The sequence below is a fragment of the Electrona antarctica genome (assembly GCF_951216825.1).
Source record: "Electrona antarctica genome assembly, chromosome: 23".
In the NCBI taxonomy this organism is placed as follows: domain Eukaryota; kingdom Metazoa; phylum Chordata; class Actinopteri; order Myctophiformes; family Myctophidae; genus Electrona; species Electrona antarctica.
In genome coordinates this window covers 35,555,254-35,581,725 of record NC_136804.1, presented here as the reverse complement: position 1 = coordinate 35,581,725, position 26,472 = coordinate 35,555,254, and the positions used below count along the sequence as shown (strand labels likewise).

The 26,472-nt window shown below is 42.0% G+C and overlaps 1 protein-coding gene across 1 annotated transcript in view; it reads left to right on the top strand.

Annotated features, from left to right (window-relative positions):
- The window catches only part of pcloa (piccolo presynaptic cytomatrix protein a), a gene marked incomplete at its 5' end in the record, with an annotated part of 110,872 nt that extends 107,631 nt beyond the window's left edge, over positions 1-3,241 (top strand). Inside the window, one exon of the mRNA XM_079494780.1 lies at positions 70-3,241. Within this exon, the coding sequence (XP_079350906.1) occupies positions 70-213 (144 nt within the window). The 3' untranslated portion in view covers positions 214-3,241. The remainder of the gene's footprint in view (positions 1-69) is intronic.
- Positions 3,242-26,472: the final 23,231 nt, after the last annotated feature.

Here is a 26,472-nt window from a genome sequence, read left to right as displayed (position 1 = left end):
AATTTAATTTTGACAAAAATGTCCACCACAAACCCCTGCTTTTCCTCTTTTCTTGTGTTCCCCGGTCAGCTGTTCCTTGTGTCGAATGGGGGCAAGTTTGTGAAGAAGACCCTCATCGGGGAGGCGTACGTGTGGCTGGACAAAGTGGATCTGCGTAAGCGAGTGGTCAGCTGGCATAAACTGCTGGCCAGCACGGCCCAGATCCATTCATAAACAAGGACTCCCGTCTAGAGCTTCAGATGTCACCTTCTTCTATATTACTGATCAATTCTATTAGATCGCACCACACAGATCCACTGCCGGGGGTGATGACGAGGCCAATCTCTGTTCATGTCTTCACACACCGGGAGAGAGACAGGAAGAAATGCGTCTTTGAATGTTTCGCATCCGAACTATTATAGTCGAGGCGTCGTTCATGCTGGTTGATGCTTTTTAATGGGGCCTTGTGTCGAATACAAATTGCGTCACATATTGTGTGAATGTACTCATGACACAACAAAATATATTTTCTGGCGAATTTATCGCACAGGGATCCCGGTGTGTGATGGACTTTACTTTGATCTCTGTTTCAGGGAAAGAATAGCTTGAAAGGAGCGACTGGTCATATTAGGGCAAAATAAAAAAAATACAAATAAAGAAAAAGACAGCTGGAGATGATGTTGTGATACAGGAAGTTTGGAGGAAGTAGTAATGTGTTTACAAGAAATTAACTTGTGTTTACAGGAACTAGTGTAGAACACAGTTGTTGCGATATCAAGACAAGCGCCGAATCAACCAGGTATTACACACTTTCATCAATACACACACACACACACACACACACACACACACACACACACACACACATGCACACATGCACACGCACTGAATCATAATTCTACAATTTTGCACACATTATACACTGAAAAGAAAGATACATTTGAATAGATACAGGGAATTGACACTTATAGATTCAAATTTATTTATTTGTAGATGTTTTAATCATGAATGAGATTGAGATTATTGAAATGGACTCTCCTCGTTGCTTTATTAATTGAGTTTTACTGATTTACAAAGCATTTTGGGAATGAAATATTGAAGACCTCTTATTTATTTTTGTATCATTATTAGTGTTATTATTATAGCATATATAGTTCTATCATTTGTCTTCTCCTCGATTATTTAAGTACTGAAGAATTTCTATCCTTGGAGGCATGATATATTTTTAACACACTACCTAGCATTCCAATTTAAGATTTACTCGGTAAGCATGTTTTTAAATCCATCAACAAAATATAACCATGTTTACTTTTGGATATTCTGTCCCTAATTCTATATGAAATTATAGTATGTCATCGTTCTATGAAGAATTGATCTTACTATATCAATTGTTCACAAGATGAGTCATATAGATGGCATCCAGTGCCACACGATCTGCACAAAAGTCACCTGTAAGGTTCACTTTGTATATAGTGAAGTAAAATGTCATAGTTGGAAAATAAATATAATATATAGAGAGATAGATATAGATATGTTTATCACAGACAATCCCGTCTTAATGATTGTGGCGTTATATTGTATTTATTCACGTTGCCCCTCATAACGTGACACAGATATAATATGAAATTTTAAGTTTAAGACGTTTAATTTCCCTCCTCATAGCCCAACGTGTTCCACACTCATAGTTGTTCTCCGGTCCTGCTTTGAACGAAACAACGTTGGGCAATTCCTGTAACAATGCACACTTTACGTATTACTTTGCACTTTTCTTCTCAGAATGTAGAACCAACTTCCCTGTGTCTAAAGATTTAGTCTGGGGAGATTTCCAAGATTAGGAATTGGAGAGGCAAGGTTAGCATTACAGTATCGTGCGTTTAGGATATAAGATGATAATATCCCACATTTGAAGACATTTTCCATTTGTCCTTGTGTTTGTCTTAACCACTATATACTGTACTTTGTTGTGTGACCAGGGTTAAAGGTGAAGTTTGAGGTTAGATGACTTTTAGTAGTCTTTTAAAAATAAATATTTAAAATACGCTTACTAATGTTGTCTTTAAACACAATTGCAAACTAATTCCAAACGTTTAGATGAGTATTCCTATACCGTCCGTCCATCACTTATCAGACACTTCTCAAATGATAACAATGTAATATCATTTTAACTGCCCTGTTAAAATTGTTATGCTCAAATTTTACAATTTCACTTAGTTGACAGTCACGGTTTTGAGGAAGGTTATTCTGTTTGCGTGTACAAGGTCGAAGGGTCAGGAGACGAATCCACTTGTGTCAAACGTTGTCACGAGAGTGCTGTTTGCGTTATTTCCATGTCATGTTTTCTCCTTTCTTTCTGTTGTTCCCAGTTTGGATGTCACCTTCATTTAATTTGCGTCTGATTTGTGTTGCTGTATATTGCTATACGCTACGCTATGTTATTTATTATCGCCCGTTTATTTTTATTTTTTTAAAGGTTTCCTTATGTTGTATTATGTTGTTTGTTTACGTCAGATGTACATACTAGATAATTGCTACTAAAGTTTTGTTTTTTATACACAATGTAGTGGTTGTTTACAGTTTTAGAGGGCGAGAAACTCAGCGAACCAACGTTCGAGCCCTTGCACATGCACTTAATACATGCACAGTTTATGAATGCCACACTTAGGTTTAAGTTAGAGCAGAAAGAATCATTCCAACACCAAGCATTTGCCAGCTTTTCATGCACTCTTACTTTAAATAGTTTATATTTTACCCAGTATTTTTGTTATGTTCTGAAAACAAATACCAAAAAATAGTTTCAACAAATGTGTGATCGGGTTGACGTTGTATCCTAGATTATCTTCACGAGGTCAGCATTTGTATTATTATTATTATTATTATTATTTAGTTTTTTTTGTGCAGCAGCAGCATCACACTGAGTCATTCTGAGTGTTAATTTAATAAGCTGTAAATGAGCACTCAGGATTTTACAGTGTATACGACCATCGCATGGTATTGTCTCCAGAGTTCCTCTCTTCTGTTAAATGTTGTCTGTCTGAGATGATGACTCTCTCACACATAAACACACGCACGCACGCATGCAGGCGCACACACACACACACACACACACACACACACACACACACACACACACACACACACACACACACACACACACACACACACACACACACACACGCGCGCACTCACACACACACACACACACTCTAAGAATGACACACTCACGTACAACGAAAACCTTCACACCGCTCAGATGCCATCTCTTTCTTTCCAATCTTTGTAAATACTTAACTTTTTTCTACAAGGAAGGGTATGGGTGGGTGGGGGCAATAGGTCTTTTACCAGACTGGGTGGGTGGGGGCAATAGGTCTTTTACCAGACTAATGAAGCATGTGATCGTTGGACTAACAGCAAAATTAACAAAGTGTTATTCTCTCGATCAATGTACAGGGGATACGTTGAGAGAAATTATCTTCTATCTGTCTATATGGACCCTAAATGTACCCTGCTGCCCTAGACACTGAACACAGAGGTTTACCCGAGTCTAAATACACAGAATATATTGCCTTAAAGGAGTACTTAACCCCCAAAAATGACGTATTTCCTCTCAATTACACCCCATGACGACTTTTTTTTGTTTTTGTGACATTCCAAATGCCATGAACGCTCATCAAATTATTGAGCCCATGAATTCAAGGCTTCATATGGATTGTGTAATTGATTAAAAAATATATTATTTTTTGGGGGGGTGAACTACTTCTTTAATTTATGCTCTGTCGCATGACAGCGTCGCGCTTAAAATAGTGGTTATTTTAAGTGTGTGACGCTATCGTACAACAAAAGCACAAATCGGGGCTTATCTTATCAACTCAAGTAGTTGCAGGAGAATTTCAATGTGCCCACACTGGATGTTGCATGTTTCGTTGGTGCTTCATACTATTTTTGTGTCCAATCAATTACTATGTTAAAAAAAGACGAATAAGAGAAATAAATTGAACAAAAATATAGTAAAGAGAGGGAGCTTTATGAAGAAAAATATTCAAATTTAACAATGTATGCTGACTGTACAAAGATTATGCTTGTAAAAAACCTGTCTGGTTTTCCACTTGTACGTATAAAGAGAAGAAAAATAATAATCAGCTGTCATGGTTTTGTGATTGTACACAGGAGGTATTGAGAAATTATGCAAATTGTGCTGTAAAAATGGCTGTTGCCCCATTACTAAATATTAAATATCTGTACAAATGACTTATCATTGTGTATGTGTCGCCTTTGATTTCTTGGCTGCCGGTACCGATGATCACAATCCAATTATACAATAATATAGCCAATTATACAATTTAGGCATTTAGCAGAGTAAGCAGCCGATGGCTTACAGCCGAGCGACTTACAGTAAATGGTGCATGTGCACTTGTATCCAAAGCGCTTTAAATATATTGTGCATTACATTGACCCATTCATAACCGAGGGCGGGGGAATCAAGGCAGCACTGTGTATGCCTTGATCCCGCCTCTAGCTGCCGCTGATTGGCCAGGCCGTTTTGTAGCCGGAGCATCAAGTCTGCCTGAGAGTTCCCAGATGGGAGCAGGAGGGGGGAACCCAGTGTACTCTCTGCTGCCCCATCTGGCGGAGTCAGGTTAGGGGAAACCATGCATAGCACCAGCCTGCACACCGGGAGCATTTAGGGGTTCAGAGTCTTGCTCAAGGCGACACTTAAGGTGGTTGCACACTGGACGCGTTTTTCAGAAAACTGATGAAGAAACGCCGCTAAAAATCCGAAAAACACGCTCTGTGTGCAGGGACCCCCTGGAAAGGACCTTAAAGGTCCCTGTCCCCTGGAAAGGACCTTAAAGGTCCCTGTCCCCTGGAAAGGACCTTAAAGGTCACACTGCTGCGTTTTTCGGATTTTTAGCAGTGTTTTTCTGCCGGTTTTCCGAAAAACGCGTCCAGTCTGCAAGGACCTTAACTCTGGGGGAGCGCCAGCCCTGGTCCAGTCTGCAAGGACCTTAACTCTGGGGGAGCGCCAGCCCTGGTCCAGTGTGCAAGGACCTTAACTCTGGGGGGAGCCCTAGCCCTGGTCCAGTGTGCAAGGACCTTAACTCTGGGGGGAGCCCTAGCCCTGGTCCAGTGTGCAAGGACCTTAACTCTGGGGGGAGCCCTAGCCCTGGTCCAGTGTGCAAGGACCTTAACTCTGTTGAGCCCTAGCCCTGGTCCAGTGTGCAAGGACCTTAACTCTGTGGGGAGCCCTAGCCCTGGTCCAGTGTGCAAGGACCTTAACTCTGTGGGGTGCCCTAGCCCTGGTCCAGTGTGCAAGGACCTTAACTCTGTGGGGAGCCCTAGCCCTGGTCCAGTGTGCAAGGACCTTAACTCTGGGGAGCCCTAGCCCTGGTCCAGTGTGTTAGCGAGAACTCGCTAACGAAGTCGCCCTTTTACCAAGTCGCACCGGGCGTACAATTTACAATTTACAATTTAGGCATTTAGCAGACGCTCTTAATCCAGAGCGACTTACATTAAGCAAAAACAAAAAGCATGGCATACATCACATGTATAAAAAGTAGTTATCATGAATCATGCGTAAACTAAGAACGTAACAGTGGAGTATCTATGTAAACTATACATACTATACTATATAATATATTATACATGTGTACTATAAAGTGCTATGACTACATAAAGTGCAATTCTAGAGCTGTCTACATAACAAGCTATAAGTCTGTTTAAAATACTATCTAAGTCTACATAATGTGCTATCTAAGGGGCTAGGCTAGGGCAAGTGCTACGGGCCATGGTGGAGTCTGAAGAGGTGGGTTTTCAGACTACGGCGGAAGATTGGGAGTGAGGCTGCAGTTCTGACTGCAATGGGAAGTGCATTCCATAGTTTTGGAGCCAGAAGGGAGAAGAGTTTGGGACGTGTGGAGCGTTGTACAGTCGGCGGAACTGCTCAGCCTGGTATTCCCAAAGTAACCTAAGTAAATTATGCTTAAACGGTTAAACCTAACCTTTTGATGTTTTTTTTGTGGCTTTCGCCTGTATTTATATATATATTTTTATGGAGGGACAGCAGACAGTAGGCTGACGATTATCTTATTCGGGAGAGGGATGGGGGGGGGGGGGGGGGGGGGGGGTGACATGCAGTAAAGGCCGTCGGGATCGGGAGTCGAACCTGCGGCACACTGCCAGACTGGATTACCAGCCAAGGTGCCTGGACCGCTGAGCCACGGCCCAGGCCAGGTTAAACCTAACCTTATTCCTAACTGTAACCATAGAGTAATAAAAGGATAGAGACCGAGCCGGAGCGTTAGCCCCTCCCCCCCCCGCTATTCATTTCGATGGAAGTTGCTCAGTGGCGTTTTGAAGCACCCGGAAGACTGCCGGAAGTACCATTAAAACCCAATGGCTCGAGTGAGCGGAAGTTAAGCCCGGGACCTGGGATGACGCACGTTACGCACATGACGTCATGAACGTCCGTCCACCTCCATGAACGTGCTGCAGTTCCACTTATCACCAGTAGGTAGTGGCAGCTTCAACGTTGGATAGCCTTACTGGGGGCTTGACCCCAGTAAAACTATGCCTAACCCTAAACTTATTTTTTTTACTAAATGTTTTATCCCACAATTTTGCAACCCAGTTTTTTCACCCAGTGCCAATTATCTAATGTAATCCTGGGCTCTACACTTCCCCTGCCAACCTGGGGGGGCAGCAGACTGACCTCATGCCTCCTTCTATGCATGAGGAGTCCAAGCTGCTTCTTTTCACCTGACGGGGGAATTTCCCTGGCCGGACGTAGCGCGTGGAAGGAACACGTTATTACGACCAGTTCCTTCCCCCTCCATCAGGTGCCCCGGCTGGCCAGGGGGAGGTAGTTTTTTTAGAGACCAGGATTACTGCATGTTTTTGTGAGGGTACCTACCCTAGGGGACACGGGGAGAACATGCAAACTCCACACAGAAGGGCCCTTTCGCCAACCCCACCTCGGGTATGGGCACTGATGACGCGGAGGAGGGAACATGCCCCCAGCGCCCCCAGCGGGAATCGAACCCAGAACCTTCTAGCTGTGAGGCGACAGCACTACCGGCTGTGCCACCGTGCCCCCGCTAAACTTATTTCTAACCTTATTCTCAGTAAAACAAAATAAAGAATACAAGAACCGCCGCACCGAGCGGTCGGCAAAGAAAATAAGAGGGGCGAGATGGATTATGGGCGACATACGGCTGCTCTACCGACCACTCTACCCCTTGATCCACTGCTGCCCCCTGCAGTAAGCAAGGTAAACCAAACACACGCCTCAGTAATCTAGGATCATAGGTAAACCTACGGTAGTCTAAAAAGTATATTATCAAAAATATATATATGTAGGCTACATTGAAACTACAAACAAAAACTACAATTCAAAACAAATAAATGACTGAAATGAACACCCAGCATAGCTTTAGCTAAGGTTTAATTTAGGTGAGCCAATTAGCTACTGTATAATTAACTTCAGGCAGGCATGCTTATGTGTATTGCTGTCATATGTTGCAATACTGGAATTCTGGATTTAAATCGTCATATATTATTTATGCCCCAAAATCTATAAATCCCACACACTGGTGCCCTTTTATCTCTTGAGCACCTACCCCTGAAAAAAATGTCACTGCCCTTGCCAAATTTAATGCTGGTTAGGTGTAAATGATGGATTCTTAGGCCCACTCCCAATCCGCTCCCTTGCTGACTCAATGAGCCCTCATTGACTTAGCTGCGCGTTCATGTGAAGTCTGCGAGGGCTTGAGGGATCATATCCCATTTGAAATCGGTAAATCAGTGAGGACTAGCCCCGCCCCTTTATGTGCCCTTTGCCAAAGTCAGCATCGATGCTGACTTTGGCTGACTTTGGCAAAGAAATTACCCACAGTTCATAGCGTTACCAGGGGAATCATTTAAGTATGCAAATGAGTTATGTATCGCGGTTAGAATGTCAACAAACACAATAGTGCTTTCTCACTGTTCTCAAAGGGAGACGGAATGGAAGGATAGGCTAATAATAAGGGAACATGATGAGAAATGACTAATGAGCAAAGTAAAAGAATATGGTAATGCAATTTATAATGAATATTATTATATATGAATATTACAACCCCTATCACACAGGAAAGTGTATTTATGAAACTAATAATAAAACGACCAGCTTACTAAAATAGACATCATAGACATGTATAAATAGGCCAAGCATATGTAGGCACTGGCTGTGAATAAGGACCGTTTTTATAAAGTGATGCAAATAATAGGCCTATATATATTTTGTGATCATTAGAATGTCTTCTAGAACATGTACATTGTGACAGACATCCCCCAAATGTAAATTATTAATGTATTATGATTATTTTAATTGTATTTATAAGTATTATAATACTATACTAATACTATACTATAATACTATATATATATATATAATATACTAATAATATATGTGCATAACATTTGCACAAAACTTTTTTTTTAAAAAACACATTCCTCTGCAAACTCCTAGTAGTAGGCTACAAAGTAGTAGTAAGGTTGAAATCTCTTTTTTTGCAGGTAGCCTAGCTCTGGTCCATAGCTCTAATGCACATTAGAGCTATGGACCAGAGCTACAGGTAGCCTAGAAATATATCCGGGTCCTGCAACGCAGGAGCTTAATTAACGCAAAGTGTACCTAATCAAGACATGTGGATTGCAGCTGGCATTAATCTCACTGCAGCCTATTGACAGGTCAACTCAATTTAGCAGCCGTGTTGATGTGCATTTACTTACAGTAGTCATTCATCATTGCTTCACAGACAGTAACCACTAACCTCAGTCTGAGAAGAAGGTGTAAATATGAGTGAAATATATACTGCAGACTGGATGGATCTACAGTTTGTAAACCGCAGAAGGTTCTTGGACATGCACGGTTCCGTCGGTCTGACCGACTGGGACACGGACCAGGAGATGAAGTTAACCACTACAACTGATCAGTTTGGACAAAGTATGTATGAATGAAGAAGCAGACAGAGTATATAATCTAGTAGGAGAGTTATAAAACTCATAACAACACACACATATTACATTCCATTAAACAGTGCTGCGGGGGAGGGGGACGGGGGTCTTTGCGCAACTGCTCCGGGATTTAGATACCCAAAATCTCGGCCACTCGCCTCACTCATACTCTGTAACTTATGGTGAAATTGGTGACCTGTCGAAATATGTGACCATCTTGTGGACTTCACACAACTAGGTATTTAAATATGTGGCCTGAATAAACTGCAATGATTTTAATATACGTTCGGACATTATGTGATGTCAACACGATTGTGATATATTTCAGCAGGTCACCATTTTCACCGTAACAGTGTGTGTGTGGGTGAGTGAGTGGCCGAGATTTTGGGGTAGGCTTATTGGAATTTGGCTATATTGTAACAATTGGAATGATAGTTCCAATGTTTGGAACTATAGCCCACTATACTCTCTGACTAGATTACGGTATGTGAAGGTAGCCCTGAAACATGACTGTCATGATCAGTAGGAGTCATGTGAACCATGGGGGGGGGGGGTCCGGAAGTTATTTTGGGGGGTCCCCAGATGATTAAAAAGTGATTTATTTATTTGCAACTGAATGACTGGAAAATATGGGAATTTAGAGTTTACATAGACATGCCAGGGACCCCCATTTGAAAAGAGAAGATTTTTATGGCTCTAGCAGTGATTCGCAACCCGTTTAACTTCAAGGACCCCCAGGTTGACGTGCATTAGTCTACGGACCCCCATTTAATGGCATTTCTATCTCTGGGACCCCCAATTTATATATATTGTACACTCTCAGAGTTACAGACCCACAAGGGGTCCATTTGGTCCAAACTATCATTTAGCTGCTGCATGGGTACCCCCTGGAACTCCCTCAAGGACCCCTGGGAACTTTGGGAACCACCGCATTAGGCTACAGACCTGATCCATTATGAGATCCATTTTTTTTTTAAAGAAGCCTTTAAGCCATAAATATAATGCCTTATGCATTCAGTGTGACTGTTCAGTGTTCACACCACTGGCCAATGGCAATCCAGCCATTTTTAAATCTGTAAATGATTGCTGTCAGGTGTGGATACATGACTGACATGATTGATGCCTGTCTGTCCGTCAACACTGACAGGTGACAGGCTGAACGGCCAATACCTGGACCGCTGGCACTCTGCCAGAAGATCACAGCAAGGTGAGAGGGTGATCCTTGAAGACCTTTGACAATCATACTTCACTCTACAGAATTTACATAATAATAATAATACCCAATAATTACCCATTTATACCTGAGAACTGATTCTACAAATGCCTTCTACATCCTGACAGTTTTCAGAAAAACCCTATGTTTCTATGTCAGTCGTTCTCAAACATTTTCATGTCAAGGACCCCCAAAAATATATGTAATTGGCCACCGACCCCCCCATCTGAAAATATGATCCAGTGACTCCCCAGAAGCAAAGATTTGAGTTAAAAACGTTTGCTCTGAAAGAATTATATTCAAAGATTTGCCACATTTTCACGATTTTTCAAAAATAGCAGTGCTACAAGCTTGTAGATCTGCTATTTTTCAATAGCTAAAGTACAACATAATGCTTAAAACACCAAAAGGGGTTCCCGCCCTGAACGGGGTATTAATTCTATACCATTTTGCACAAGTCTAGTACTGCTCAATCATTCAGAAAGCTCTTTTCCAACATTTGCCAAATAGTAGGTTGAGGGAGGGGTAACTTTTTGCTGCAGTGTTTGATTGAATTTTTTTATTCACAGTATGTAGACGGAGTACATTTCAAAAGAAAACACAAGTCAATATGTGAGATCGCTCGCTCGCTCGGCGGTGCCTCACGTAGCTCATGGCCACCAGACACGGCGCGCCTCCGTCAGGACATCAGTGATAATGACAATCGCTACAATCGCTGATAATGACATACTGAACAGTGAGGATGCCAGTATGGACATTTTGGCACCATTCAAACGTGCTGATAACGGATGATTTCGCCGATTATATGGGGTGATACCAGTCGAATGGGGTGCAGATGGAGGCTGACTGATTTAACCCATTCTGGGCGGGAACCCCTTTGGTGTTTTTACTAAGCATTATGTTGGACATTTTGGGGGGACGACGACATTTGGACAACAAATACAAAAATTTATACAGTATGGGAGTTTACAATAATTGAACATGAAATGTATTTCTTGCCTGTATTTTATTTTCCCCACATCACAGAATCCCCTGTGGAGTCAAACCTGTGGTTGTTGGTGAACCCCAATGTAGTTTGCCCAGGTTTATACAGCAAAGAGGCAGCTAAACAACCGCCGAGTCCTCCTCCGAGCCCTCCTGTGGAGCTCCAAGCCTCTCGGCCCCTGTCTGTTCCTCCTGTGGAAGTCAAAGCCCCTCACTCCCTGTCTGTCCCTCCTGTGGAAGTCAAAGCCCCTCACTCCCTGTCTGTCCCTCCTGTGGAAGTCAAAGCCCCTCACTCCCTGTCTGTCCCTCCTGTGGAAGTCAAAGCCCCTCACTCCCTGTCTGTCCCTCCTGTGAAAGTCAAAGCCCCTCGGTCCCTGTCTGTCCCTCCTGTGAAAGTCAAAGCCCCTCGGTCCCTGTCTGTCCCTCCTGTGGAAGTCCAAGCCCCTCACTCCCTGTCTGTCCCTCCTGTGGAAGTCCATGCCCCTTGGTACCTGTCTGTCTCTCCTGTGGAGGTCCAAGCCCCTCGGTCCCTGTCTGTCCCTCCTGTGGAGGTCCACGCCCCTCGGTCCCTAGCTGCGGTCCCAGGTGTTCGGTCCCTGTCTGTTGTGGAGTCCCTGTCTGTTGTGAACACGGTCCAAAAGAAATGTCGTCGTTTTACGCTTGGTCACCCTGGAGCTCTGCGTGATGGCGGGGGTTCACTGCAGGTGAGTGTTTACCAAAGACAAAATACTAAGGGAAGAGGACTATGTGTGTCACGTGTGTCATCATTGACACCGATACCGATACCTCAATTTGTGTGTTAGCCGATACCGAATACCGATACCAGTGTCGTGATCTCATGTTGTGTTTATAGCTATCTAGCTATATATCTCGTGTTGTGTTTATAGCTATCTAGCTATATATCTCGTGTTGTGTTTATAGCTATCTAGCTATATATCTCATGTTGTGTTTATAGCTATCTAGCTATATATCTCGTGTTGTGTTTATAGCAGACTTCTCACTCATATGTGCACTTGCAGTTTGGGCAACTAACAAAGCAAACACCACATGCCCCAACATTTGATTTACCTGCCATAGTGTCAACCCCTTACCCCTGTGTCGGATCGGTGGTTAGACTGGCATATTCACCGATATCTATATGACCCGATATGACAAATAAGGGCCGACAGATACTTTACCGATACAGTATTCAGGACATCTCTAATAATAAGGGAAGAGAACTGTATGTGTGTCACGTGTGTCATCATTGTCAAAGTCATGATACATTTGCTTCTAACCTTTCCAACCCTGTGTGACTGACTGTACAGGTGGGGAGTGAAAGTGTTCGGGGGTGTGGGTGTGGGTGCAATGATGGCAGAACAGCCAAGACCAGGAGGAAGGCCCGCTCGGCCTCAGAAAGGTCTCTCCAACATGTCCCGCAGGTAGCTGACGGTGTTGTTTTTGGCAGCAAATTTAGATTTTAGTCGTAGTCTCTTCAATAGTTTTCATTTAGTTTCAGTCACATTTTTGTCACCTAGTGTCTAGTTTTAGTCGACTAAATATAAGATTTTAGTCGTCTAAATCAACTGTAGATTTAGTCGACTAACATGTATTTTGGTGGGCGTTGTTGCCATCGTAATGACTGTTTTTACACTTGCTAAAAATAGCAGATTTACAAGCTCACAACGCGCCGCACTGCGACGCGTTGTGAGCTTGTAGATCTGCTATTTTCAGCATGCAACCAAGTGTAAAATGACTTATACTGGATCTCTTGTCCACTAGTCCCTTCCTAACATTTTAGTCTAGTTTATATTTGTTGACGAAATTGTCAGTCTATCTAGTCATAGTTTTAGTCATCATAGCTTAGTTTTCATTTCGTTTTCATGTAGTTTTTGTCAGTGAAAAAAGGTAGTCATAGTATTAGTCGACGAAAACAACACCGGTAGTTGAGAGTGTCCACTAATTCATAGCCTGATATGTGCTATTTCTTTACTTTAATCTAAACAAGGTTAACGAGCTTCATATTAACAGGCATTCAGCGAAATGGCTAAACATTTCCGCGATAATCTACAAACACTCACTGCATCGCAATACGACGCGTTGTGAGCTTGTAGATCGGTGATCATCTGTACATGATAGTGATTTTGGTGTTTTTGATTGATGTGGTCATTATGATGACATACTATATTCTGCACTGTATTTGCAGGACAGCGAGACCCTAAAAGCGGGAGTTTGGCGCCGCCCTCCTGTCATCACCTGCGTCCTCATCTCCATGGCGCTCTGCAGCAGCCCTGTGAAAAGTCTCAATGTCCAGCAGATCTACGCCTTCGTCAGGTCTGTCCAATAGGCCTATCTCACAGCATTTCCCCGCCCCCTTTCCACACCCCCTTTTGGAGCTAGTGGTGTTATGTTTTTTGCGGTCCATAGGCTTCCATGTATTTTCAGGTATTTTCACAAGCCACAAACTACCGTTTTGTAAAGGTAAGGTTTATTCTACTTATTTGAGTTGTTATACCATTGTGTTTTCTTCATATTATTATCGGTCTTTGACATTTTAACATTAGGAAATGTACTTAGATTCTCCAGAGAAAATAAGTGTAAATGCCTAATGTTAAATGACACCACTATCTACCGGAAGTGGGCTTGGAAAGGGGGCTGTGAGATAGGCCTATTGTTTTACACTGCAGGTTTACCTGGCATTCCAACTGAATGTTTAGATCTACGCCTTCGTCAGGTCTGTCCAAGTGTTTTACACTGCAGGTTTACCTGGCATTCCAACTGAATGTTCAGATACGGTGGAGATTAAACCCCATTTAGACCTGACGACGATTCTACAAATGCCTTCTAAATCCTGACAGTTCTCTGAAAAACCCTATGTTTCTATGTCAGTGGTGGTGCTCAACCTTTTTCACGTCAAAGACCCCCAGAATTTATATGTAATTGGCCGCCAACCCCCATCTGAAAATATGTTGTTCCAGGGACCCCCCAGAAGCAAAGATTTGACTTAAAAACATTTGCTCTGAAACAGGAAATCATCATAGAGGGGGTAATTAACGGGGGAAAAAAACATACAGTGAGGGAATTCAGAATTTACGGGGGCCAGTTTCGAATTGCAGCCGTCCGTAGGTGCCCTTTGAGAGCGGTTTTGAAGGAGTCAAGGGATTGACCGCCCGCCCTGTACTGTCGGCTTAGGACGGTATCTGTCATTATAGGAATATGACATTTCAGGCAAAACAAATGTGGTGATGGTTATCAATCATGGAGATTAAAATGTTTGCAATATAATATACAGTTTAGAATGAGAATAAAATGGAATTCAAATCGATCTAGTGGAAAAAAACTAGCAACTTAATTGTCTCATTCACGGTATTCTTTTTTTTGTCCATGTAGCGAAAATTTCCCGTTCTTCAGCACGGCCCCGAACGGCTGGAAGAACACCCTCCGCCACCAGCTGTGTTTCAGCACCAGTTTCTACAAGACTCCAGTAAGTAAAACAAACCCTTTCAGGTTGGCAGAGGTTGGACAAAATGTGATTATTGTGTTTCTCAACTGATTCTGACAGGACATTAGGTCTACTAGCCAGGATAAAAAAATCTACCCTAATCTGCTCCCTGCAAATACCCTAAATTTGCCTTAATCCAAGGCCCTATTGATAACCTATTGTCTTCTAAATCCTGACAGTTTTCTGAAATACCTATGTTTCTATATCAGTGGTGCTCAATATTTCATGTCAAGGACCCCAAAAATGATATGTAATTGGCCACCGACCCCCATCTGAAAATATGTTGTTCCAGGGACCCCCCCCCCCCCCCCCCCCCCACAGAAGCAAAGATTTGAGTTAAAAACGTTCCAAATTTGCACCACATTTTCACGATTTTTCTAAAATAGCAGACTTACAAGCTCGTAGCTATGAGCTTGTAAATCTGCTATTTTTCAATAGCTAAATTATAACATAATGTTTAAAACACCAAAAGGGGTTCCCGTCCAGAATGGGTTAATTATTGGACTCCTCACCCCCAGCAGAGCCCAGGTGGCAAGACCAGGTCGAGGCTGTGGCAGCTCACCCTGGATGGGTGTCAGAGACTCGAGAGCGAAATCCAAACTATGACGCACAACACATACAAGGAGCTGGAGAAGTGCATGTCCCGTCCCGGTGAGATCTTAAGGCTTTTTTAGACTATTTTTATTTGCACCCAAAAATATTCAATGAGATGTTACTTATAGAGCGCCGAAGTCCTGACGTCACTCGCTCGTCCCCTCGATTCCCCTGGTTCAACGGAAGTAATTTCTCTATGGAGAATAACATGGGCTCATCTTAATATCGTCTACTATAAGCATTGTGGTCCAAAAATAAACAAACTGTCTCCTGTTATTGTCGGGGAGGTGTCTCTGTATGTTTTATGACAGTCACTCTTGTGTTCCTGCCTAATGTAAGTCGCTCTGGATTAAGAGCGTCTGCTAAATGCCTAAATTGTAAATTGTAAATTGTCACTCATATTTGATACAGTCTGTTTCTAGTGAAAATGTAACTAATTCAGCAGCAGTAACAATAGCGTTTTCTCTCAGTCAGTTGATTCTTCATATCCATATGAGTGAAGCTGGTTGGATGATTTGTTTATTTTTCAAACACAGTTCTTAAACGAGGCGATCTAAAATCCCCCTATGGGGATTACAATGCAAATAAAACACAGTTCTTATATGAGGTGATCTAAGATCCCCCTTTGGGGATCACAATGCAAATAAAAAGTACATGAACCTGTGGATTTGCGCCCTCTACCGATATTGACATCAGACTTCGGTGCTCTATTGCATCTGGGCGTATTTTATGTTTTTAGTTGGAGCAACAAGTATCACTAAAATCTGAATTGCGTTGTTCCCTACCTGGCAGGTTGGACTGTATCTTAGTTTATCCCACTCTGCTTGGCGTACAGTATGCATAAACAAACACCATTTCTTTTTTTTTTATTTCTTTTTGTTTGTGGCTTTCGCCTTTATTTTATATTTTTTATGGAGGGACAGACAGTAGGCTGACAGAAAATGGGGAGAGAGATGGGGGGAAGACATGCAGTAAAGGCCGTCGGGATCGGGAGTCGAACCTGCGGCACACTGCCAGACTGGATTACCAGCCAAGGTGCCTGGACCACCGAGCCATGGCCCAGGCCCAAACACCATTTCTTAATTGATGTTGGATACTGACATCCAGTGTGGTTTTTGGCAGCAAATTTTGATTTTAGTCTCTTGAATATTTTTCATTTAGTTTTAGTCACATTTTAGTCTAGTTTTAGTCGACTAAATATCATAAGATTTTAGTCTACAGTTGATTTAGTCGAACAAAATTTATTTTGGCGGGCCTTGATGGCGTCACTTGCTGAAAATAGACGATCTACCTGTACAAGCTGAGCTTGTAAATCGGCTATTTTCATCATGCAACTAATTGTAAAATGACTTATAGTGGATCTCTTGTCCACTAGTGCCTTCCTAACATTTTAGTCTAGTTTTTATTTGTTGACGAAATTGTCAGTATATTTAGTCATAGTTTTAGTCATCATGGCTTAGTTTTTATTTAGTTTTCGTCAGTGGAAAAAGATAGTCGACGGACATTTTCCATCTTAGTTTTAGTCAACACTGCTGACATCGTCATGCAGTCAAGACAACTCTAACAAATTGAACAGAAGGCGCTTTTAATTTCAAAATGAAAATAAAAGTGTAGTGCATCAATAGGCTAAACAAGTTAACTAATGGCTGCGTTTTCTTCTTTCACAGAAATTCTTCCAAGTTTGTTGGAGCTGTGATTACCTTCATGAAGATGTCAAGTTGGTCTTCGTTAGAATAATGTGCTTATGTGAATGTTCTTATGTGAATGTGATTACCTTCATGAAGATGTCAAGTTGGTCTTCATTAGAATAATGTGCTTGTTGAGCGTCCAGAATCTGCTTGTTTAAAGGACACCTTTAGTTTTTTTCAACCAAGGTTCATGTTTTAGGCTGTTATTAGAGAAAGTAAAAGATGAGTGTTATGTTTTTTTTCATTGGCTGCTTTCTTTCGTTTTAGGGATTTTTGCTGTTTTTGACAGGGGGGCGGGGGCATTCGAGCATGGGGCTAAATATGTTTTTTTTTTACAAAATATTATGGCGATTTCTTTTTTTATTATTTACTATCGTCCTACTAGACCCCAGGAAATTACATATGGCCACAGAAGATCACAGGATCTACTGAATGTGAAGGAGGCCTACTGGGGGGAAGCCACACTGTGTGTCATAGGCTCAATATGTCAGTTTGACACATTCGGTAGATCTCGTGATCTTTTGTGGCCAGATGTAATTTCCTGGGGTCTAGTAGGAAAAGGTAAGAAAAATAAATCGCTAGACAATTTTGTAAAGAAAATACATATTTAGCCCCATGCTTGAATGCCCCCGCCCCCCTGTCAAAAACAGCTAAAATCCCTAAAACGAAAGAAAGCAGCAAAAAAAATGAACACTCATCTTTTACTTTCTCTACATGAACCTTGGTTGAAAAAAACTAAAGTTGTTCCTTTAAAACTGAATATATTTCATTTTTTGTTTGTAATGGGAAACCTATTTCTGATCCTGTTTAGATTCATTTTGAGAATATACAAAAAAATGTATAAACTAAATGTTTGAACTCCGCTGTCACTCAACTGAGAGGATGTCACTCACTGGGAGTGAGCCGTTTATGCTAGGAGTGTAATTAATGTTAATAATAATTATCGTATTACGATACGATGCTCTGTTCTCCCTACTGGACATTGTTACTGGATGTGGGCTAGGGGGTTTTGTTACTGGATGTGGGCTAGGGGGTTTTGTTACTGGATGTAGGCTAGGGGGTTTTGTTACTGGATGTGGGCTAGGGGGTTTTGTTACTGGATGTGGGCTAGGGGGTTTTGTTTAATTATGACACCACATCAAAATAAATATATTTCAGAGCATGATGTCGTTTGCATTGAGATGTGAGGGGACTTCTGTTTTGAGTGCCGCGCTACGAGCTTGTAGATCTGCTATTTTTTTTTAAATCGTAAAAATGTGGTGCAAATCTTTGAATATTATATTATGTCAGTTTTTAACTCAAATATTTGCTTCTGGAACAACATATTTTCAGATAGGGGTCGGCGGCCAATTACATACACATTTTGGGGTCCTTGACACGAAATAGTTTGAGAACCACTGACATAGAAACATGGGTTTTTATTTTATTTAACAATAAAAATAAAATAAATCCTAGCTCTCACATTTATGCCAGTGTGTGCCCAGTGATCACCCTCCTCTGTACCATGTTGGAACCTGTGGCTATGGAACGGGGAAAAATATAATAAAATGTTAAACCAGTTGTTCCCCCATTTGGAAATAAAATACAATCATAGATATATTACAATTCCAACCAGAAGACACCAGAAAGGACTACACTTCCTCTGGTGGAGGTACTAGATTCTGTCTGAGGAGTGACAGAGAACCAGATCAGAGAACCAAATATTGGCGCCACATTTTATTTCAAACGGGTCTTCTCTTCTCCCGAGTGCACTGACTCCACTTTGATTGATTTATTGAATACCAGACAACCAGCTCAGTGACCTTGTGGTTAGAGTGTCCGCCCTGAGACTGGGAGGTCGGGGGTTCGATCCCTGGCGATCCCTGGCCGGGTCATACCAAACTCTAAAAATGGCCCTGCTTTAAGTTGGCGCTCAAGATCAAGGGTTGGATTGGGTGTAAGTCCCTGCGACATACTAGCGTCATGTACAGGGGTTGACACTAAGGTCTCAGAGGCACTTGCCCATCGTACAGGTCATATGATCTACTTGCCAAAAGGTCATGCCCACTAATTGCCCGAAAAGTAAATTGTCCATTATAAAATGATATAGGTAGAATTTGAATAACCGTTCAACTGTGTGATAAAAAAAATCTCACATGAATATTTGTTAATTTATATTTGTGTTTAGACAGATATCTGGTGGTGTGTTTATAGACTGCCTGGAAAGGTTGAGAACCACTGCACAGATCAAGTGGCCACCATGGACACCTGTAGCCTGGTGGAACCACTCCCCCTGCTGGCAGAGTCAGGTTAGGACATCTGGGCACCTCGGTGTAAAATTGGCTATTTTGTCCAAAATGTAAAAGAATGACATGTTTTAAGTATTAAAGTACACATGATGTGAACATGCACGGTAGGCTACATCTTTATCAGACCTAATTTTATCCTTAAAATTTGTTTTTACAGTATAGGCCTATGCTCCAAAATGACTGGATATATTAAAGCAGGTTTTGTAGCAATTTGTAGGAATTGTAGAAATATTAGACCTTAATTTGTCGAATGTTTAAGCAATGTATAATGATCATGTGTAGGCCTACTTTCTTTTACTTATTAAAGACATTTCTTTCAAATATATAGTATAGTATACACCTAATCTTTTAACATTTTGGACAAAATATCCAATTTCACACCGAGGTGCCCAGATATCCAAGAAAGGTGCCCACTTCACCCTATTGGTCATGTGACATTCTGTCCTCGGACAAATCCAGAATCTCCAAGAAAGGGGTTATTGTATGTGGGCTTAGTGATCATTTTATGATATTCTGTACCCGCAAAATACAAAAACTTAAGACCGGCTGCCACAAAACAGTCATATCAAGGGACCTCAAAACCTACTCTAGTGAGGTTTTTAACCAAGTATTGGAGAGTCTGGATTGGTCCGATGAGCTTAAAAGCACACTTGTCGAAGAAGCTTGGCTTGGCTTCAAAACCAAATTTACATCAGTACTGAACAACATGGCTCCTTTGAGAACCACCAGGGGCAAAACCCGCTCGGAACCATGGATGAATTCGGACATACTGGCTGCAATGAAAGCCAGAGACAAAAAATGCGCTGAATTTCTAAAATGCAAGTCAAAGCAAGCCAAGCGCTTCGACAGTGTTCGCCAAGCTCGTTTGAACAACCTAAATACCCAACGAATCAAGCTAAGAAACAATGTAACTGCCATGACCAAATCAGCTAAAAGTAACTTCATTAATGATAAAGCTCAGGAAAACAAAAACAATCCTCATGAGCTCTGGAAGCTACTAAACAATCAACTAGGCTATGGTCAGAAACTAAAAACCAGATTTTCAAACATAAACATCAAATCGGACAACACTCTCATCACTGACAACCTTGATGTGGCCAACTACTTGAATATCTTCTTTACAAACATAGCAACAACTCTGGTTAACAAACTGCCCTCCCACTCTGGGCTCTTTGGTGTAGAGCACATTACAACCTTCTACAGAAACCTAGGTGTTTGTAAAGACGATTTTAAACTAGTTATGGTAACAACTGATGAGGTAATTAAGAAACTGAGTGCCCTCCAACCCCACAAGGCCACAGGCCATGACAACATTCCCTCCAAATTTCTCAGAGACTCAGCCATCTCTATAGCTCCAATCATCACCCACATAGTAAACCTCTCCATCAAACAGGGACAGGTCCCCCAAGATTTCAAACTGGCCAAAGTAACCCCCTTGCACAAGAAAGGGAGTAAATTAGACCCCGGCAACTACCGCCCTATTTCTATTCTTAGTTCCATCTCGAAAGTGATGGAAAAAATAGTCTATGAACAGGTTGAAAAGTATCTTGCCACTAATAAATTATTGTACGAGTTCCAATCTGGCTTCAGAACATCCCACTCCACTGACACATGCCTTCTCTATTTGAGCGACCACATCAAACAAGAGGTGGACGCTGGCAAATACTGCGGCATGGTCATGCTGGACCTCCAAAAGGCTTTTGACACCGTGAACCACTCCATACTGGTTAACAAGCTAAAAGCAATTGGTTTCGATAGCACATCAGTGAGCTGGATGCAATCCTACCTGGAGGGGAGAGAACAGATGGTGGAAGTGAACGGAACACTGTCCCCCCCCCTCCCAGTGAGCTGTGGCGTTCCACAAGGAAGCATACTAGGACCTCTACTGTTCCTAATATATGTAAACGACATGACTTCAGCTTGTGACTGCAACTTGTTCCTGTTCGCAGATGACTCAGCACTGCTGGTCTCGGACAGGGACAAACTGCAGGTTGAAAATGCCCTCAGCTCTGAACTCGGTAGAATCTGCACCTGGCTCGCTGATAACAAACTATCTTTACACCTGGGAAAAACTGAATCCATTCTCTTTGGCTCTATTAGTAATCTCAGCAAGGCAAATGGCTTCTTGGTTAGAGTGGGTGACAATGTTATTACACGTAAAGATGAAATTACCTACCTAGGTTCCATCCTGGAGGCTAATCTTTCCGGTGATAAAATGGCCACCAACGTAATCAAAAAAGTCAACCATAGAACAAGATTCCTCTACAGGATCTCCTCACTGGTCAACAAAAACACCTTGAAGACCTTAACAGGAGCCCTTGTACAGGGTTTCTTTGACTATGCATGCACCTCCTGGTACCACAGCACCTCAAAGGCCCTTAAAACCAGGCTCCAGACTTCCCAAAACAAACTGGTCAGGCTCCTACTTGATCTAGCCCCCCGAACCCACCTCACCCCTGCCCACTTCGACAGGCTGGAATGGCTTAGGGTCGACGACAGAGTACAGCATCTTGCAATGGGTCTGGTCCACAAGATTCGATACACCACCAAGATACCCATGTACCTGTCTAGATACTTCCTTAATGTTAACGAAGTCCACACCCACAACACCAGAGGGAGTGCAACGAACCATGTACAACCCAGATTCGGCACAAACAAGGGACTAAATTCTTTTCGCTCCTATGCCACCAAAATGTGGAACACCCTACCAACTGTCATTAAGACATGCGAATCCCTTGACTCCTTCAAAACCGCTCTCAAAGGGCACCTACGGATGGCTGCAATTCGAAACTGGCCCCCGTAAAATCTGAATCCCCCCCCACCGCCCCCCCCCCCCCCCTTTTTCCCCTCACTGTATATATTTCTTTTCCCTTTTTACCTCCTTTATGATGAATTCCTGTTCTGTCTATAGAAGTGTCTATTTTTACGTCTCTAAATGTTTTGATGATTTGAACATGGTGGACCCTATTGGAAACAAGTGTAATGCTTAATTGGGTCGTCCACTCACAGTTAACAGCCTTTGTATTGAGTTTGTGCTTGAAATGTACTGTAATTCTGCAAACTGTTAATAAATTCTTCAATCAATCAATCAATCAAACTTGTCTCCTGTCAGGTGTGACGTGAAGAGAACCAGGGTAAAAAAAAATATATATATATATATATATTTTATCTTTATGCAGCATATCAGACAAGGTGTGTCTGTATCATATTATTTCCCTTTATGTGTCTAACATTTGGCAGCCAGACAGTCACATATTAGTGTATATTTTGTATTCTATTGAAGTTTTTTGTTAGTGAGGTCAGAGTAATCTAGTAAGAGAGTGGCGACACTAGCGTTGACTTCCATGGTAACAATGGAATGCGGAAGTGCTCATTCTATCTCAATTGGATAGTTCCCTGGATAGTTCCAATGTAAAGCGTGTCGCTACTCTCCTATTAGATGACTGGGTGAGGTCTGTCTGGCCAGCAGGTGGCGCAATTAGAGCAAAGTAGCAGCAGCTGTTGTGTTTATTTGGTGTGTAGTTTTAGTTCAGTCGCTGGAGCAGAGGCCAGCCGGAAAAACGGAGAATGGGGGAGGGGTTGTCAGAGGAGGATTCTGATCATGACAGTCAAACGTGCAGTGATGGAAATAAGGATGGATTTAAACAAGAAAAGAAAAGAAAGAAAGGAATGGGATCAAACAATTCAGAAAGTGATGAAGAGAGATTCATTATTGGTATGAGAGCGGAGGCGCAGGTCGACGGCATTTTTAATGACCAATATGCGCTGGGAAAGTTTGTTGAGAAGAAATTGGGGGAAATTAAATCCTTGAGGGTTACTAGGAGTGGTCTGGTGATTTTTGAGTGCAGTGCAAAGCAGGTGAACAGGGCTCTGAACATTAATAAATACGGGGAGCATGACGTGAGTACCTTTCGCCTTGAAGGTAAAAGGAGCAAGGGAATTATAAGTGGAGTTCCACTGTCATTGAAGCCACAAGCGTTTGTGAGCCTTGTTGAAGGTGTGTGTGAGGCAAAAAGATTGTCCAGATTCCGAGATGGGAAACGAGAGGAAAGTGGGTCAGTTTGTTTGACGTTTGCAGGAGAGCATTTACCCCAGAGAGTGTACCTGACGTACATGAGCTATCGGGTCAGGCCATATGAAAGAGCACCGCTCAGGTGCTTTTGTTGCCAAAAATATGGCCATGTGGCAGCAGTGTGCAGGGAGAACAGAAAGTGTGGCAGGTGTGGGGAGGAAAATTGCAAAGAAGAGGAATGTAAAGAAAGCCAAGAAGAACTAAAGTGTGTGCACTGTGGTGGGGGACATTACACTGGATCAGCTGTGTGTCCTAAAAGAGAGAAGGAGATTATGGTGAGCAGGGCTAGGGCAGAAGGGAAAGGACTGTCCTACGCTGATGCTGTAAAGAGAGTGGAGAGGAGCAAGGCCAATGATGGAAAAGCACCAGTGGAAGTACAGCAGGCAAATGAGGGGGGACGCAATGTAGGCTTAAGTGATAACAACATCTGTATGGACAAGAAACGGTTCTTGGCATTTATTGCGATGATCATAAACTGCGCGGCTGACATACAAACGAAGTCGGAACGAATCAAGATGGTGCTGGAAGCGGCGAGGAGGTTCCTGGGTGTGCTGGATGTCACTGCAGAAGACGTGGATGTTGTGCTAAGAGAGGAATTCACACCATCTCAGGCCACAGGGTCTGGGATGTAGCGCACAGAGTGGACAATGGGGAGGGGGATCACTTTGGAGTGGGCACTATTACGTTTGCACGGGACGGTGATAAGTTATAGTATAGAAATAAGTTTTAGTTTGTCTGATCCACACACGGATCAGAAGGGGGCGGTAATGCAACTATTTGGATGCCAACCGCCATAAAACCCCACGAAGAAGAAGAAGTTCAGTCGCTGCTTTTTACAAACATGGACAATATATTATTATATTTAATATTCCTTCAGAATTAATTAATGCCGAACATTAATACCCAACTGTTTACAATATGGAACCTGAATACATGAAGTTATTAGGCTCGTTATTTCGTTTACATTACATGACCATTCGAGGTATTAATAAATAACTAACTAAGAAGAGCGCCAATAAGTTTGAATATGATGGATGGACAGCCTATCATGTGGCTCTACGGTAAGGAGCTATGCTTTTGTGCTTCATTAAACGGTAATTTATACTCGTATTTTTACTTTTAAAAAAAGTCACTCGAGAATATATAATAGTTCAGTGAAATTAAATGTCATGGTTTGTTTACGAGCGGCAGACAGACTCTTCTCTCTTCTCTGAATTCCTCCACCGACAACAAACCAAACTCTGGTAACCAGATAATAATACAATAATGCATATAAATGGAAGACAGTCCAGTCCATAATTAAACCCAAAACCTATTAATTATCGCAATGATACAAATATATATATATATATATGGAATTATACATACATTTATTTATGTATTTTATGTAGTCTATGACGGAGGGTCATTGTTTGTGAATTCATGCTGCGTCACAGATCTGTCCATTCACTGTTTATACCAGCTAAAGGTGTTGATTGTGATGCTGGAGGTGTGTGTGTGTGTGTGTGTGTGTGTGTGTGTGCGTGTGTGTCCTGGCTTGTATGTCCAAATTGAACTTTTCAGGAAATATAAAAGATAAGCTATGTGTTAAATAGAAGACCTATAATGTAGTTATTTAGTCACAAGCTTCTTTCTTTCTTTCTTTCTTTCTTTCTTTCAGATATCCTGCTGATGACCCCAGAGTCCAGACGACAACATTGCAGAGTTTGAGGATGAAATGTTGAGATGATGGGATCTTACACTGATGACGACATCGGTTAGAAGACTGCTCAAAGTAGGAACCGTGTTTTCATTCTCTATATGCTGCGTGTGTATACTAATGGATGACACACACACATGTCACACATACACACACACACACACACACACACACACACACACACACACACACACACACCATCATTTTAGTTTTTCATTTGAATCCGCAAATGACAGTTCATTTTACAAGGAGACAAATATGCGGTTGACACTGACAGTTCATGGACACCTAGAAGAGCCCAAACCGAGCAATATTTGGCAAGTTGCTTTTTGTCATGCCAGCTATCGTTAGGCCACTCCTGGGTCAGACCCAAGGTTTGTTATGATTCTCAGTAATGGTTGGTACTTGGAACTTCCAGAGCTCACGAGGACTGTTTTTGTTTTCCTCTGCTTTATCATTGATGAAGTTACTTTTAGCTGATTTAGTCATGGTAGTTACACTGTTTCTTAGCTTGTTTCGTTGGGTTTTTAGGATGCCCAGTTGGGTTTGGAGATCACTGTCGAAGCGCTTGGCTAGCTTGGACTTGCATTTAAGAAGTTCAGAGCATTTTTTGTCTCTGGCTTTCATTGCAGTCAGTATGTCCGAATTCATCCATGGCTCCGAGCGGGTTTTGACCCTGATGGTTCTCAAAGGAGACATGTTGTTTAGTACTCATGTAAATTTGGTTTTGAAGCCAAGCCATGCTTCCTCGACTAGTGAGCTCCTGAGTTCATCGGACCAATCCAGTTTCTTCAGTTCAAGGTTAAAGGCCTCGCTAGAGTAGGTTTTGAGGTCCCTAGATATGACTGTTTTGTGACAGTCAGACTTTAGTTTTAGTTTTTTGCGGGTACAGAAAATCATAAAAGGATCACTAAGCCCACATACAATAACCACTTTCTTGGAGATTCTGGATTTGTCCGAGGACAGAATGAGATCAATGACAGTTTGAGTAGAATCGCACACTCTTGTGGGTTGGGTAATTAGCTGACTGACACTATGTAGATCACAGAACCGACCGAATTACTTAAACACAGGTGCTTCCTTACGTTGCATGTCTGTATTGTAGTCGCCAATCAGGATTTTCTCTACACATTCCTTCCCAGCTAAGCACCCCTCAAGTATATCATAGAACCAGTGTTGTTTTTGGCATCAAATTTCTATTTTAGTTTTAGTCATAGTCTCTTGAATAGTTTTCACTTAGTTTTAGTCATATTCTAGTCACCTGGAATGTGTTAGTGTTAGTTTAGTTTTAGTCGACTAAATGTCATGAGATTTTAGTCGACTAAATCTACAGTTGATTTAGTCGACTAAAATGTGTTTTGGCAGACCTTGATGCCGTCATAATGGCTGATATTACATTTGCTGAAAATAGCCGATCTACAAGCTCACAACGCGTTGTGAGCTTGTAGATCGGCTATTTTCAGCATGCAACCAAGTGTAAAAT